Source organism: Microcaecilia unicolor, chromosome 5 (assembly GCF_901765095.1).
Source record: "Microcaecilia unicolor chromosome 5, aMicUni1.1, whole genome shotgun sequence".
Lineage (NCBI taxonomy): Eukaryota > Metazoa > Chordata > Amphibia > Gymnophiona > Siphonopidae > Microcaecilia > Microcaecilia unicolor.
The window spans coordinates 300,710,878-300,729,174 of NC_044035.1; the positions used below are offsets into that span (position 1 = coordinate 300,710,878).

General features: G+C 40.5%; 1 protein-coding gene across 1 annotated transcript in view; it reads right to left on the reverse strand.

Moving 5' to 3' along the window:
• The window catches only part of FTO (FTO alpha-ketoglutarate dependent dioxygenase), a 748,586-nt gene that overhangs the window by 442,160 nt on the left and 288,129 nt on the right, over nucleotides 1-18,297 (reverse strand). The window contains exon 7 of the mRNA XM_030204316.1: nucleotides 16,460-16,579. Coding sequence (XP_030060176.1) covers nucleotides 16,460-16,579 — 120 coding nt within the window. The remainder of the gene's footprint in view (nucleotides 1-16,459; nucleotides 16,580-18,297) is intronic.

An 18,297-nucleotide genomic window follows, 5' to 3' on the forward strand; every position in this document is an offset into this window, starting at 1 on the left:
CAGGTAATGATTGCACACATAAGTTATAGATTACTAGCACTCACATGTGCTAGGTACTATTCTATAACATACATGCCCAAATTGCTTTGCACATAAGTGTGAAGGGGCGTACATGTGGGTGGTGCAAGGGTAGGCCATGCTGCATTCTGGGCCAGATGCACAAAATTCCCTGCATAAAACCCGCTTCTTGTAAATCCCCTGTAAAAAGTTACCAAATCATAAATAGCAAGCGATGCTGGAAGGAAATTGCATGCAAATGAGCTGCTTGCAATTTCAATAAGCAGCCTAGTAGGGAAAGCACCAGTGAATGCGTAGGACAGCCACCCACTAAGAAGCATGCAAAGGACAGTCAATCGAAGAACAGCAGCATGTGCTATGAATGCGCCTCCACAGCGTTTCACTGTTACACGCGGCTTACATACACACATACAAACAAACAATAATGTGTGTGTGTGTGTGTGTTTGTGTGTGTGTGTGTGTGTGAAAGCCGTGTGTAGCTTTTTTTTTTTTTCAAAACTAAGTGCTTTTTTGTTCCAAGGTCTCATGTGTTAACCAGGAGGTAATCATCAGCACGCATACAATGCCGATTACCGCCCGGTTACAGCTGCACGCCAGAAACTTTTCCTGCTTATGTAGCAGATGCACGTAAAAAATGAAATTACTGCTCAGGCCACGCAGTAGCTGGGCGGTAGTTCAAAACTGATGCGCGTAAGACGCTCATACACACCTTTGCGGTTTAGTAAAAAAGCCCCCATATGTTCTCTTAATACTCATTTAACTGATCAGAATTGCATCTGAACCACACAACTGGAAGCTCTACTAGTGTCCTACTTTATCTAGTAAGGGCATACTTTGGATGATTTGAGGTTCACAGTTCTTGACTCAATTATTATTTTAGGGTGGCAACTTTAATTTCTCTTTTTACAAACTGTGCAGAAATGGATTTTTCACCTAAATACTATTGCTCCTCTGGGTCTTAATGAGATAGACTAGTCAGTACGTTTTCATGTGTGAGCGGGTTTTGTAACAGCTCAGCCATGCTTGGCACACTTCTACTGTATATGACATAAATTTTTAAATTTTTTTAAATTTTATATTTATAGGATTACAAAAATAAATCATACACTTGAAAGGTAAACTGAGAGCTCTGATAACAATAAAAAAAGAAAATCAAAAAAGTGATTAGGAAAATACATTCAATTATAATCAGCAAGCGAAACTAAAGTCCATTATGTTGGAAGGCTGCGGACACATACAGGAGGAAAAGATGTAAACGAAGACATTTCAATAAAAAAGCTAAGACTGTGCAGGGTTAGAGCAAAACATTTTAATTATAGAGGTCACTCAGGAGGCTCATTAAGTTCAATGCTTTATCACTTAAGAACAAAGCAATTGATATGAATCCAAAAAATACATATTTTACATTCTTACAATGAACAACACATTTGCAGGTATACTTCAATGGGAAACATGCTCCAATTTGTTGAACCCTCAGTCTGAGGAGCAAAAACTGCTGCTTTCTCTTTTGGGTAGGCCTTGCTACAGCTAGGAACACCAAATCTGAGAATCACAACAACATTGAGCTTTGTAGTTAAAATACAATCACAATTTGACTTCTACCACCCCTCTGCTCGGATAAATCTGCAGGAGGGGGAGGGTTCCTGCACTCCTTGGGACTCAGTGTTATCTGAAGGGACTAGGGAGCCATCACCCCTCCAGAAGACTGTGTTTCTCCTAGCAGCCACCCTATCAAAGTATCTGTTGAGTTCGGGCTGTGGAGCACACAACTAACAATCAGGCCAAGCACCAGAATAGAAGAAGCAACTCCTGCTACAATGAAGGAACGCACCCCTTCCTCTTGTCCGCATCAGCAAATGGCACAAAACAAGGCATAAAGACAAGGTAACAGCTCCGCTGCAGTTCAGCATGACAGAGCTGTTGTCATCTTGCTCTTCCCCTTAATGTGGTCTTCTACCGAGTGTTGTTTGCCTTGGAGTGCACTATCTGAGCGGTTAACAATATGATAAAATCAAAAGAAAAATGAAAAAGACTACAAATGTTGATAGAAGAGGGACAGGTGAGAACAGAAAAGAGGAAGAAGGGAAAAGGAGCTGCATTCACAATAGTAGACTACTGGTGGCTGGTACTCTGATCCCCAGGGGAGCGGAAGGGGAGAACACAATCAGCTTCAATCCTTTCAGGTAGAGAAAGTATCTCAAAATAGGCACATTTTTAATTCTGATTTACATGTGGAGTGAGAGAGCTCAGATCTTAGAGACAAATGCACTGAATTCCATAAGGTAGGAACTGTCACACTAAAAATCCAAGAATGGATAGTGTCTGGTCTAACATAGTGAAAGGGCGGAATTGTTAGGCGATGCTATTGCGACGGCCAGAGAGATCATGTAGGAGTAGGAAGTCAAAAACCATGAGGGACTCACATAGAAATAAGCAGTGAAAATTCCCCAAGTCCATCTTAATAATGGCATATGAACTTTTCTTTTAGGAAGATATCCAATCCTTTTTTAAATCCCACTAAGCTAAGTGCTTTTACCACATTCTCGGACAACGAATTCCAGAGTTTAATTACCTGTTGAGTGAAGAAATATTTTCTCTTATTCGTTTTAATTTTACTACTTTTTAGCTTCTTTGCGTGCCCCCTAGTCCTAGCATTTTTGGAAGCAGTAAACAAGAAATTCATGTCTACCCATTCCATTCCACTCATTATTATACAGACCTTTATCATATCTCCCCTCAGCCGTCTTTTCTCTAAGTTGAACAGCCCTAGCCGCTTTAGCCTTTCCTCATAGGGAAGTCGTTCCATCCCCTTTATCGTTTTTGTCGCCCTTCTCTGTACCTTTTTGTAATTCCACTATATTTGTTTTGAAATGTGGTGACCAGAATTCCATACAGTATTCAAGGCGCGGTTGCACTATGAAGCAATACAAAGGCATTATAATGTTCACATTTTTGTTTTCCATTCATTTCCTAATAATATCTAACATTTTATTTGCTTTCTTAGCCGCCGCCGCACATTGAGCAGAGGGTTTCAACATATCATCATCAACGACACCTAGATCCCTTTCCTGGTCGGTGACTCCTAATGTGGACCTTGCATCACGTAACTATAGTTCGGGTTCCTCTATCCCACATGCATCACTTTGCACTTGCTCACATTAAACGCCATCTGCCATTTGGATGCCCAGTCTCCCAGTCTCGTAAGGTCATCTTGTACTTTTTCTCAATCCTCTTGTGATATAACAACTTTCAATAACTTTGTGCAGTCAATAAATTTAACTACCTCACTAGTTACTCCCATCTCTAGATCATTTATAAATATGTTAAAAAGCAGTGGTCCCAGCACAGACCCCAGTGAAGAAGGGAATAATGATAGGAAGAAATCTAGAGGGAAATAACCCCACAATCTTATTCCCCAAAACAGAAGTAATCAAATTTTCCACTTGATCCAATAGCCACAACGTGGCATCTGATATACCAGCAATATTATGGTAGCAGATACCTAGAAAAAGGTAGTAAAAATCCTGGTACTAAGCAATAGCACCAATAAAGGCTTGTTTAAGAGGCAAGGTTAGGCTGTAAAAGTGATTAGCAGCAGTGAGCTGCCATTCTTAACATTCCCAGTTTATTCCAGACGTGTTGAGTGTTTCATGCTGACAAAAGATGACATATCAACCACCTCCGTAAGGGTTAAAAATGGAAAGCGTTATCCACTGGTTTGCTCTGATATTCCCGCTGATATTGTCACTGGATGTATCCTCAGAAGGATTCTATTCAACACCTCTGTCTTTAAGTACAAAGCTGTAGGCTGTAGCGGCTTTAGAAAACATAAGTATCTTTTTTTCTGTTGCACAGTATCTGTGTGTGAAATTCTCTAAAGGGGTTTAAGTATTTACCCAGAACGCTATCAGACAGTTTCTAAAATTTTCCTTATCCTGTTGCAAAAACACTTCAAAGAGAATCATAAACTGGGTCCTTTGTGCTTTCAGCACACATTTTGTTTTGTAGGCTCAGGGATGAACTCGCTCAGAATTGCAAATGCATTTTCTATAAAACGGGGTACACACAGGGCTTTTCTTTTTGCTGTCAGCTCCTCGACTGATTAGGTTAAACATCCCCCCTTTAAATGTGTATTAATTACATTTTTAGAAAAGATTAGAAACACCTGGACAATACATGTCAAGAAGAATACCTTTGTGATTAACCAGCGTTATTTAAATCACGAATAAGTTCAAACATCATTTTACTTCAGGCATGAAGCACTGAAATATACACAGAACTGCCATCACTAGTATTCGTTTTTCCTGTATGTAAAGTAGGGATAAGTTTGTTGCAGGATTATAACTACTGGCTCCATTTTTCAGTACCAATGCTAGTTTTATCGTTCTATATGCAATAACATTTAGTCTTGCTTTTCTCAGAAAATAAGCACATGTATGCAATGCAGGTAAAAACAGGACTGACTCAGTTTACCCTGAAAATTTAATTTCAGCAAACTGATTTAGATTAAATTCTGACCCCTTCCCCTCCGTACAAGGAGAGACTTGCTGACCTGAACATGTATACCTTGGAGGAATGGAGAAACAGGGGTGATATGATACAGACATTCAAATATTTGAAAGGTATTAATCCGCAAACGAACCTTTTCCGGAGATGGGAAGGCGGTAGAACTAGAGGACATGAATTGAGGTTGAAGGGGGGGCAGACTCAGGACTAATGTCAGGAAGTATTTTTTCATGGAGAGGGTGGTGGATATATGGAATGCCCTCCCGCGGGAGGTGGTGGAGATGAAAACGGTAATGGAATTCAAACATGCGTGGGATAAACACAAAGGAATCCTGTTTAGAAGGAATGGTTCCGTGGAATCTTAGCGGAGTTTGGGTGGCAACGCCAGTAATTGGAAATAAAACGGGAGCTGGGCAGACTTCTACAGCCTACGCCCTGATCGTGACTGAATAGATAGGGATGGGCTGGAGTGTAAATTTTAAGGGGCTTCGATGTTAGCTTCAGAACTTAGTACAAGAACAGTACTGGGTAAACTTCTACGGTCTGTGCCCTGAGAAAGGCAAGGACAAATCAAACTCGGGTATACATATAAAGTATCACATACCATGTAAAATGAGTTTATCTTGTTGGGCAGACTGGATGGGCCGTACAGGTCTTTATCTGCAGTCATTTACTATGTTACTATAATGAGAGGAGAGTTGTGAGAAATGCAGTGAAGGAGTTACACTCACGTTTTCCTACCTTTTGAGAACACTAAACTGGGAAGGAAGAAGGGCAGAAATAATGAAGACAAATTTTTATTTTATATAAACTACCTGCAAGCCTGAAAGCTATTTAAGTAGTGCACATTCAGGTACAATAAGTATTTTTCTGTCCTTGGAGGGCTCAAAATCTGAATTTGCACCTGAAGCAATGGAGGGTTAAGTAACGTGCCCAAGATCATAAAGTACTGTGGTGGGTTTGAACAGGGCTCCCCCTAGTTTTCAACCTGCTGCTTTAAGCATAAGGCGAGTCTTCCACTCCCTCCAGAAGCACTGTCTTCTCATCTCACTGCCTATAATTTCACTTCTCTGCCTAACACCAGCTCAAGCAAAACCATGTCCTTTAACTTAACAATATTCATTGGAATTCGTTCGACTGACTGCAGGGAGGAACCTGGCAAAAAACTGTGGTATGCTCTCTGGGAAGCCAAGGCCTCTTTCTAGAATGGCTTCCACACCAGACTATAAATTACCTGCTGATGGTCAGATAGACACTTCAAGGGATGCACAGGGAAAGGAGGCTATCAACAAACGCAAAGAATTTACCCCCCTTTTCACAAAGCTGCGCTAGCGGCTGCCACACACCAATGCTGACACAGCCCATTCAAATTGAATGGGCTTTGTTGGCATTACCGCACCGACAGCCACTAGTGCAACTTTGTAAAAGGGGGCCTTATTTATTTATTTGTTGCATTTGTATCCCACATTTTCCCACCCATTTGCTGTCAGGTTCTCAGGTTCAGAGCCCACGGGGCCGGGCTCTGGAGCAAACGTGAGCCCTTGGGCTGCTGCCGAGGAGCGACAGCAGCAAGCAAAACCCACCAACGAACACTGGGTAAGCACACCAGCAGGGACTGCAGGCACTGCCTAGCGAACCAGAACACATGGACTGGAATCCCCCGGACTGGAGGACACAGGACTGGAACACTGGACTGCAATCCCCCCGGACTGGAGGACACAGGACTGGAACACACACCGGACCGGAACACACTGGACTGGAGCACACTGGACTGGTCCACACAGCTTCACCTGCGCTTGGCCACTACCCCCCAAGGGTTGAGCTCTTCGGTTCGAGTGGCCGGCAGGACTTACCGGATACCGGATGACACAGGGACCAGGACTGGAAACAGAAGTACTCCTAAACCTAAACTGATCTAAGTGCTCCCAAGCCCTAACCCAGCAGGAGTGTTCCTAACAGAAAACTGACAAAAGGACTTCCTAAGCCCTATACTAAACAGGAGCTCCTAAGCCCTGCTCAACAAAGGGACTTCCTAAGCCCTAAACTAACAGAGCAGGGAACTAAATACACAAGCTAACACAGGTGCTACTAAGCACCAAGCTACAAGCAGTGCTCTACAACTCTAAACTAACTAAGGTGCTCCTATACACCAAACAACCAAAAGAGCTCCTAGCACTAAAAGGGAAGACAGGGAAGGCACAAGGAAAAAGCAGGAAAGCAAACACACGCTAGCAAAGGAGCTTCCTAAGCCCCCACGTTACAGCAGTGCACCGCCGCACTAACCTAACCCAGGTTCCACTAAGCACCAAGCTACTGACGTACTTCTCACAGCGAACTGAAGTGCCTCTAAAAGCACCAAACCCAGAAGTACTTCTAACAGCAAACTGAAGTGCTTTCTACAGCACCCAAAACCCAAACAGCAAAGACTGCAATGCTCCCAATAGCACAAACACCAGAAGTACTTCTAACAGCAAAATCTGTAGTGTTCCTAACACCACCAAACCCTGAAGTACTTCTAACAGCAACAGAGCTTCCAAAGCCCTACACACAGCAATGCTTCCAAACCAAGAGGGAAAAGCAGGAAAGCTAAACACACAAACACCAGTGCACACTGCACTAACACTAACCTGGACCTTAGCAAAATCAAGCAGGGAAACTAGACACAAAGTCAGAAGTGCACACTGCACCACCCTACCTAAAGCAAACACAACCGTTGCAAAGGCTCTGAAGGAAACAACACCACTTCCTTATCAAGGCCCTCCCTGATGATGTCACACTCCTTAGACCTAAGCAAAAGCACACTGACCCAGAGAGGCCCAACCCACACCAATGCAACACCGTGAAGCACTTGAAGCCAGTACACCCAAAGAGAGGTAGAGCTAACTCAGTCCACCCACACAGCTGTAGTAAAGTGAAACAACTAACCCCATGCTACTGGAAGCTGCCAGCACAGAGAGACAGAGCCAGCTCAGAAATGACAGAGAAAAGAAACAGAAGCCAGCTAAGAAGCTGACCCCCAGGAAAGAGGTAAGATTGAGAGGGGTTCTGACCCCAATCATAACATTTGCAGGCTCAATGTGGCTTACAATGTTCTGTCCTGGCAATCGCCATTTCAGAGTAAGAGAAACAATTGGTATTACATAAAGAACATGGATAACATAATAGAATTAATCAATCAGGTATAGAGAGGTAACATTCAGAATATCAGGTAAATGGTGGTGCACCAGAAAACATCTTGTTTCACCTCAATCATAGTAAAGCCAAAAAGGAAGTAGCTCCTTACACCAGAGAAAAACTAGTTGGAGCCAGTTTTGCAAATTCGGGTTCCAGTTCCAGCCAGGTTACAATTGGCTCAGAGAAGAATTCTAGTTCAGGTGGCTTGATCCATGCCAGGAAACATATGAAAGAGGCAAAGGTTTTGTCTGTCTCTAAAGTAAGCCATGCAAAAAACAATGAGTTGGCTCAGCAAAGGTTTACTAAAACAAACAAACCAATTCATGGACTAGACTGAAAAAGCTACTGCATACAGCGAGCTTAGGGCAGAGTTAAATCCCTGGAGATTTGATTCCCTTAACCACCCTGAGCAGTCATTTTCCCTCCATGAGCTGACACCCGGAACAAGGTTTCTTTTGGGTATATGATGGGAAAAATGGGGGAAAACATCCTATAAGTTAGCTTGCTTGCAGTGTTTTTATATAATGCAGATTTACCCAAGGACTAAATCTATAGTAACTTCAGAAAGGGGAAAAATTCCACAAAAAAAAATCATACAAAAAATTGAATGCAATTTGTGCTCAAATTTTAAAATATAGTATTTTCTGCGGATTCCTTTTTTCCCTCTACATCTCCAAGGCATTATTTTCTTTCCTGAAGTTTCAGGAAATTAAATCCTTTAGCAGAAGATACGTTTTCTTAAACTATTCAAGCAGTCTGACTTTAGGCTTTAGGCAATAGGTTTGCCCTAGTTTTCTACAAAGTTCAAATGTGACTCTTATATTGTAAGGTCTTGAGCATATGGTAATCATGTGAATTCTCCAACATAACACAACAGAAGGGAAAGATTCCCTAGGGAGCAGAACAGCAAGGCCAAACCAGTAGGGAAGGGACATAGGCTGACCAATAAAACAGAGCTCCAGAGGTTGACTACAGCAAATTTACTGAACAAATATCAAAATAAATGCAGACTCCATGAGTATTTTGATATTTGTTCAATAAATTTCCTGCAGTCAACCTCTGGAGCTCTGTTTTATTGGTCGGCCAACATTCCTTCCATACTATTTTCTTTTTGCAATCATGTGAATTCTACTATTTATACTGATGGTGAGCCATATTCAAAAGAAATATTATCCTTCTGCTTTCCAGCATAATTTTATTTAAATTGTCTCTAAAGCACCTGAATTTGTAATTATGGACTAGATTCAGTAAATGGCATCCAAATTCAGGCACTGAAAAAAATGAGCGCTGAGCGCTATTTGATACACAGTGCTCCGAGTTGGGCGCCATTTATAGAACAGCATGTAGCGCCGGGATCTGCGCCCAACTTTGGGAACGAGGATTCACATCATCCTGTCTAAATCATCATGCGTAAAATTAGGCATGAATCCCCTTAATTTTATAATACTACGCTCATCTTTAGTGAATGCCCCTGACCTGCCTATTACCTCCCATGGCCACGCGCTCTTTTCAGTTACATACTAAAAAATTTGTGGACGCATTTTTATAGAATAACACATAGCAAAATGAACGTGCAAATCCAAATTGGTGTTAATGCCAATAACTGGTTGTTAGCATCCAATTATTGGTGTTAATTGGCTCATTATTCAATTAAATTGCTTTCACAAATTGGGTGTGCATGCAATTTTGAGCGCCATTAACAGAATATGGTGGTTTGTGTATACAGGATATAAAAATAAATGGTAACACTGAGTGTAGACATTACCAGCTGTTTTGAGGATGCCAGTACTATAAAACAAATGGCATGTTATACCCTGAAATCAGGTTACTAATAGAAGTTCCTGTTAAACTTCCATTCAGCATTGTGCTACTAAAAAATAAAAACAAAAAAACAAAACGCTACTTACTTTGACATTTCGACAAGTTTAAATGTCGCACGTTTCAACACTCTGCCAAGTTCTTACTTATTAGGTTAATTTGCAAAAGCATTTTTGTGGATGATGCAGTACTTTAACCAGAAAAATAATCTTCATAAAATTGCACACCTACATACATCCTGTAAAGGCATAATTTTGCTTGCACTAAGGGTCCCTTTTACCATAGCTGGTAAAAGGGAAGTCTCGTCTTCCTACAGGAAATGGCAGGGTGGCAAGTAAAGCATTTTCCGCGCTGCCATTTCGGGGGGGGGGGGGGGGGGGGAGGGAAGCCCTTACCACCACCCATTGAGGTGGTGGTAAGGGCTCCCATGTTAACCCGGCGGTAACCGATTACCGCAGAGTACACTCCAGCGCTACAAAAATAAATACATTTTTGTAGTGCCAGAAATGACGGCGCGCTAGGGGTGGGAAGTACCGCCGGGCTGCTGTGGTAGCCCAACGGTATTTCCTGTACAAGTGGTAAGCCTGCGTTGGGCTTACCGCCACTTAGTAAAAGTGCTATTTAACTGGCCAGCGACTCCTAGCTGGTTAAATAGAACTTAACCAGCTAAGCGCTAACATCAGCATGAGATAGCCGGTTTTCTCTGATGAATATTAGCATTTAGAACAAAGGGCTAGGTTCAATATATGGCGCCTTAAAAACCATCACCGAAAAAAAATACTCCTAGGTATATTCTATAAACTACACCTAAAGTTAAGTGCGGTTTATAGAATATGCCTAGGGCCCGTCCGTGCGACTAAATCCAGTCGTGGGAATTTATGCTAAGTAAAACTTGATGTAAATGCTGGCAACTAGGTTAGGCGCAGAGTGGGTGTATTCTGTAACAGTGCACATGATTTATAGAAAGGCCCATAGTACTATGTAAAATGAGTTTATCTTGTTGGGCAGACTGGATGGACCGTTCAGGTCTTTATCTGCAGTCATTTACTATGTTACTATAATCTGCCCATTCCATGTCCACGGCCGTGCCATCTTTTCAGCAGCGCACATTGTATGCACATCACTTTATAGAATACACTTAGCAAGTTGTGCGTGTAAATTCTAATTAAAGCTAATTAGTGTAATGGTTAATTGGCAATTATTGGCACCGATTGGCTCGTTAAGATAATTATGTTGTGTGTGCAATACAGAATTTGACCTGAATTGCGCACGCAACGCGTCCCACTATACAGAATCAGGGTGATCGCGACTAGCCAGGTATATTGCACCATGAATATGTAGCACATCGCCGGCTAAGTTTGGCAGCCAAATCGGAAACAGCCCGTCATTGAATACCCGGGCTCAGTGCCAATTGCGGGACTTAGTTGGCTTGCCTCCTGCAGGCTGAATGTCGGCCAGAGTGTTTCTGAAAGCAAAGTTGGGAAGGGGTTTGCATTTTCCTGCATATTTTGAAAATTTGGCTGGCTGCATATAAATTAACCTAGAAAATGCAGGTACACATGTAAGTACAGAAATTCACAAGGGTAATCTTCAGATTGGAACTACATGTGCACTTTTCTACTTCACTAAAGCTTGCACAGGGAAAAGTATGCACATACTTTCTATGCATGCACTCAGTTATAAAATTACCCCTTCTATAAGTAGGATTAATTGGTGCCTAGCTTACAAAGTTACACATGCTAATGACTTTATGCTTCCATGAACTTAATAACAATCCCACTTTGGTTCTTACCCACAAATGTCAATAAAGGCGTTTAGGGTCAACCATCATAAACTATTAGTGCTTTGCTATATTGGACAAGTTAGATAGGTATACAATACCAGCCCTTAGGGCATTACGTACTAAGAATTTTTCTGACACAAAATAGGAAAAATTACCTTTCGTAAACAGAACATGTGAAGCTACATTTTGCATATGCCCCTGGATTCTGTATAGTGTGACTTAAGTTGTACGCACAAATCCAGTCATATACTGGACTTGCGCATGCAGCTTAATTAGTTAACAAGCCAATCAGTGCTGATAATTGCCACTTAATCAATTGACACTAACCGGCATTAGATTTTTATGCGCATAACCTTCTAAGCATATTCTACAATGTGTTGCACGTAAATTCTAAGTCGCATAGCTGAAAAGGGGGTGTGGCCATAGGCATGGAATGGGTCGGTTATGAGCGTTTCTAAAATCTATGTATGTCGTTATAGAATACAATCGGTCTGCGCGTAATTTAGGCGTTGACATTTATACCAAGTTTTATTTGGTGTAACTGCCCATCACTGAATTTAGTCAGGGCTCTGGCTATTCTATAAGCTGTGCGGAAATTTAAGATTATTTTATAAAGTACACCTAAATTTAGGCATACTTTATAGAATACAGCTAGGCATATTTCATTTCAACACCAATTGTTTAGTCGTGATATATAGAATCTAGTTCATGATATCTAACTAGGAATTGGGATGTCCATTGGGATATTCCTAGTTCCCTGAGTATTTTATGTAAAGCTCTGCTGGATGAAGAGCATTCTGTAGAATACATATAAGGAAGCTAGTAAATAGGTCTATGTTTGGCAGAACATCTGCACAGCCATTCAAAAAAGGGCAGCATCAATAAGGCCTTTACACACTTAAGCAACGATGGCTACACATGCCCCCAGATTCTATATAGGTTGCCAAAAGTTTGGTCTACACCTGCTTCAGTCACGCATAAGTCACAAAGAGGTGCCCTAAATGACCAGATGACCACTGGAGGGATTAAGGCATTACCCCTCTCTTACTGCCCCAGTGGTCAATGACCTCCCCTCCCACCCTCAAAGCTGTGAAAGGAACAGTACATACCAGCATCTATGATAGCTTCAGATGTTATGGACAATCCTATTAGAGCAGCAAGCAGGTCAATGGAGTAGCCTAGTGGTTGGTTCAGTGCACTGTAGAGAAGGGGAGCCAGGCCCTTATCCCATTCTAACTGTTACACTTGTGGTAGAAAGTGTGAGTCTTCCAAACCCACCAAAAACCTACTGCACCTATATACAGGTGACACCTGCAAGCATAAGGGCAATTGCAAAGGACTAAAGTATAAAACATATCATGCATCTAACTTCCCCTACCTAGGATCCCAACACTGGAATGCTCTACCCAGATACATTCGATCAGCTAGTGAATACCTTCCCTTTAGGAAACTATTGAAAACCCATCTATTCAAGCAGATTTACCCACATGACTTGACCTACCATAAGTAAACATAAGCAACCCATCCATTTACTGGTTCATCTAATCATTAACAACAATGGCTCAGAAATTACCTCCTACCAATCTTCTTACCCTCCATGCTCTTCCCCTACCTCTTCTTCATCGCTCCACTTCCTTACCTATCCCTATCCTTTCTCTCATACCTCTTTTATCCCATTTACCCTTGTTCATTTGTCCTACCACATACCTCCTTTGTTGATTCAGATACTACAGATTGTATTCTCGTTACTATGTAAGCCGCATTGAGCCTGCGATGAGCGTGAAAGCGTGGGATACAAATGTAATAAATAAATTAAATACATAAATATTGTAGTAGTGTACAGTTGGGTATAGTAGGTTTTTGGTGGGCTTTAGAGGGCTCTCCATATAATATAAGGCAGTAACCATGAGATGTGTACCTGGGACCTTTTATGTGAAGTCGACTGCAGTGCCCCCTAGGTGCCCCACTTCTCTGCTGGGATGTCTGTGTGGCCAGTCTACTAACCCCTGTTTACTAAACCGCGCTAGCAGCTGTGATGCACCAAGGCTGACACAGCCCATTCACTTTGAATGGTTTGTCTGCATTGCTGCGTGGCTTAGTAAACAAGGGGATAAGAATGCTGCCCGCCTCCCATACATTCCAATGACTTGTTTATGCACGTTATTCCCTTGAATGATTTTTTTTCTTTTTCAAAAATGGTCTTAAAAGATAGACACACAGAGAACAAAAATGTCTAGCAAATGGCTATTTTCAAAACAAAAAGCTGGATATTTTTTCTGGTTTGTAAATGGCCATGTTCGCTACTAGACTTTTAGACGTTTTCCGAGAAACGTCCAAAATCGGATTTAGATGTCATATTGAAAATGCTCCTCTTAATCATCCAGAAAAGCAAAATGGGCTATAATCATATTTTAAAATTTGCAGAATAAGATTCTGAGCTGTTATTTTATACTTGAAACGCTTCCTACTTGGAAGTCAGTGTGGTCAGCTTTCCATTTCCTTTTGATTTAATTCTCTCTTCTCCTGGATGCGGCAGCATTCACCATTTTCATAGGTAAAATAAATGTCAATTTTGCAAGCTATGCATGATATCAGACCCTGAGAGACAAAAACTGTCTATCCACCGAATCTAGGAACAGCTTCAGCAAGACTCACTCACATCACATGAGATTTCTCCTTTTCAGACATCTCTCTACCCAGAAAGCAAAGCTTGTACAATCCTTTTCAAATGGAAAGTCTCTCTTTGAATTCGCTCACCAGTTATCGTGATCTTGTATCTGATAATATATTGGTCTTGGATGGCTTTTATTTATTTATTTAGTAAACTAATAAAATATACATATTTAAATAGACTATTTTTTTCAGATGGGGGATGGAGTAGAAAGCTAGGATGCTTTGGAGTTAATGTCTTATAAAATTCATGAGGTAATACTGCAGAGAGGGAAAAATGTGATGTTTTATCAGAATGTCATTCAAATGAAAGGTTTAACATTTACATCACAAGAGGGAGCTTGGAGTAAAACTATCCCACAGGAAACAAATGGCAGGAATAAACAGTATGATAAAATTGTGCTTAATATAACGTTAAAAAGAAAGAGGAGAAAAATGAGAGTTAAAAATAAACCCTTGAGGTTTGGGTAGATTTGACTAAACTTCAAAATCTAGATAGCCACAGTGTAATTTTTTTTCTTTTTTGCAAATGTGAAAGAAATACAGACACAGCCATGACTAAACTGTTACATTAAAATGATTTAAACATTTAAAGGGCATTTGTAACCTTTGCCTACTGAGTGACAGGATGAGAGCATATTGCTAATGGTTGAAATGGTTGATAACACCTTTCAATAAACACAAGTCTTAAAAAAGCCATGGACCCCAAATTAATTATAAATATTGCAATAAGCATTGTACCAGGATATAGTAAACACTGCCCTAAGATATATCTACTGTGATTTTAGTATATGGTAAGAGGTTTCCCAAAGAGCTCTGTTTGGGCAGGGAATGTACTTTTCAACTATATACTCCTCCTATATTATAAATACCTCTCTTTATTCCACCATCACCTAATTTAACCTAACAAAGTGTTGCCCTAGGTCTACATATAAAAAATGAGCATTATGGTACACAGCAGTCACATTAATTCACTTCTGAAGCTAAAGAAAAAAATATATTAGGAAACGTAAAAGTACATTTTCAAGCAAGCCCTTAAAATACGTAGTAGACAAAAACAAAGGCAACTAGCTACAAGTTGTGCTGCTTATGTTATTTTAAAGCATTGCAGAAACAAATTCCATATTACCAGAAGTTTTTTTTTGTCATGCATCTTGGATTACAATCTTCTTAGAGCCGCTTGCAGAGTAGTGGGTACACCCTCAGGAATGGTTTTCATTGATAAACCTAATTCTGTAGATACCAAATGTGTACCAAAAACACTGTGCTGTTTTATGTTAAATTGCTATTGAATTTGTTAGCCTACAGTTGATTTCCTGTGTTAAGGAATCTTAGAGATTACAGTTAACTTGAAGCAACAGGAATAATTCTCAGCAGTTAATGCTACATTTCAATGCATTCTCTTAGAAAGGAGTACATTGTGCAGAATGACAGTCCAACAGTGCCCCCTAATGCATGCATCTGAAAAAAGTCAGGCACTGTAGGTACTGTATAAGCAAATACAAGGAAGCTGATTAAGCAGTCAGTCCTTGAGCTCCCCCAAAGGCAGTAGGCACTAAAATTTGTTTAGACAAAAGGTGGGGCTGGGTAGGGGGTAGAAAGCCTCATCCAAACAGACATTCCCAATTAACATTCTCTTCTGTCTCCTACAATGGCTGAAATTAATTGTGATTAATTTGTTAAAAGTCATAAACATTAAAGCATGTTTAAATTTAAATTAGAAGCAGCTTCCGTCTTGGCCCAAAACCTTCAGTTTGCTGATAAATATCATTCCCAGGACTGCTGAAAGGAGATACACTGACGCCACTGTGCTTCTAATTAGAGGCACATGGTAGATCACACCAAAACCAGGAAAAAAAGGTAGCCCTGGAGAATTCCTCCATTTGTTAAGGTTATTTTTATTCCTTTACATCCAACACATGCAGCAAGGTGACCAGATGGCCCTGTAAACTGTAAGATATTTCTCTCAAGCTTGGTTGTAACTACTCATCTTAAAGCATTACAGGTCTTGTATTTCTGTTGTCTCAGTAAGGCTAATAGAACTGCACGGGGCAAAATGATTCAACATAAGAGTTTATACTAATTTATAGGAAAATAGTTAAATTATCGTATCTTTCTCTCACACCATCCCTTCTGCAAGGGGATTATGCCAATTTTAAATAAAGATATAGCCAGGGGTGTGACAGGATAGGCTTAATGCAGTACCAATTGATTCAGAAACCAGAAAGCAATTCTAAACATACTCTATACAGACGAAACAATTCATTGCACTGTGACACATGTGCTGTCCAACCCACTGTCTGTAACTATGGCAACCTAGCCTTGATTGGCATTAAAATGTCTTCTTCCTTTGTAGTGTTCAAAACGAAAACTTTAAACAATGCTTTTCTCTGCTTATTATGCAGTTGTGTCAGTGAAAACGTGATGCTTTGCATTCTGCCTGGCCAAATAATGACTGTAGAAGTTAGTCTATTTAGTCTGTGTACTTACCATGACCTCCATTTCTTTCCAGAAATCTTCCAGCTTCATCATTGGTTGATGCCACCAGTTGCTGCACTTTCTATAGCGATTGCCTTGAAACCAAAACTGTCTCAGCCATTCAAATTCAACCTGTAGTGGGTAGAGCGGTTGCTGTGTTAGGCCGCTTAGAGAAGCAAAATTACAGTGTGTTGATATAACAATGAGAGTACACCTCTCAAAATGCAGCTAAAATACGTAATAAGTTAGTCTAACAGATAAAACCTCCACTTTTAGCCCTGTTTATTAAGTTGTGCTAGCGTTTCTAGCGCGTGCTAAAATTTAGCATGCGCTAACGCTAGAGACACCCATATATTCCTGTGGGTGTCTCTAGTGTTGGCATGTGCTAATTTTTAGCACATGCTAAAAATATTAGCGCGCCTACAGCACAGCTTAGTAAACTTTGTTTGCTAACCTTGATTTCTCTGTACCGACAAAGCAAATTCAGGGCAGTATAAAATATAACTGCTGCTCTGCTTTTTAAAAGAATATTACTGTGGATGAACACTTGAAATATTTAGCATAGTCTATTTTCTGGGTTCAGAATTTTTCAAATATAGTTTTTAATGTGCCACTGCAACAGTAGAAGTGTGGCTTCTGGTGCTATGACATCTATGCTGCTCCATATACAGAAATGCATTCCTGAAGTAATATCAATGCAATTTCATAATTGAAAATGCATTATAAACCAGTATTGCAATAGCAAGGTAAAAATATATAAAATGGGATGAAATCCTTATCTCCTATTTTAATAGGATAATACACTTGATAGACCACATCTCAAACTATCCAGAGTGGTTTACAAAACAAATGAAATCAAATTAAAAGAAAAAGAACTCTAATCATGATAGGAAAGAACATTCACAAAGACCACACACCCATATAACATCCCTGAGATTGGGCATATGTCCACTGTAACTTCTGCAGGTTTTCCCAACACTACTTCTATATCAACCACCAGGACAAATGCCTCTAAAAAATAGTACATTTTTAATTTAACTTTAAACTGCTGGTAAGACTCCTCCATCTGCAATTCCAAAGGAAGTTGATTTCAGAAAACAGGAGCCTGCCAGAAAAATGCAGATTCTGTAGTGACAGTCGAGCAAGCCTGGGAGTTATCAGGGAGGGCCACTAGATAAACATTAGGAGACCTCAAATTTCTTGATGGGGCATGGAGACATAATAAAGAGGCCAAATAAGGAGTCCTCTGATTGAATGCCTTATGTACAGCTACCAACACAGAAGATATATTAACATGTGTGCTGCCGTTTTCATCACACGCAAACCAATTACTTTATATTATGAAACAATATTGGCAAGTGCTCCAGTTACATCCTATATTCAAAGAATTTCCTGTAGTTGCTTATAAACGAGGAAGTACAGTGGGTGAATTGCTTTCTTGACAAAGATACAAAGATAGTCCGGTTGAACATTATCTTGGAAATCACACACCATGCAGTCACTGTCAGTGGTGTAATTTGGCCATAAGTGGATCCAGTTGGTCAGATCCTCAGACTGGACGTGCTATTAAACTCATGCAGATACAACATGTGGCAGCTCCAATGTAGTGTATGTCATCGAATGTCCATACCCATTGGTATATATCAGACGTTCTAGCAGACTAGTCCATTTAAGACTTAATGAACTTAAGTCCAACATCACTACAGTGAACTTGCAGGCACCGTTAGTTACACGTTGGAGAGACAAACAACACACTATTCAGGATATCAGGTTGCAGGTTCTGGAACAGGTGGAGATGGGGTGGGAAGGTGGAAACGGTGAAAAGATTCTCAATTACAGGGGCAACATTT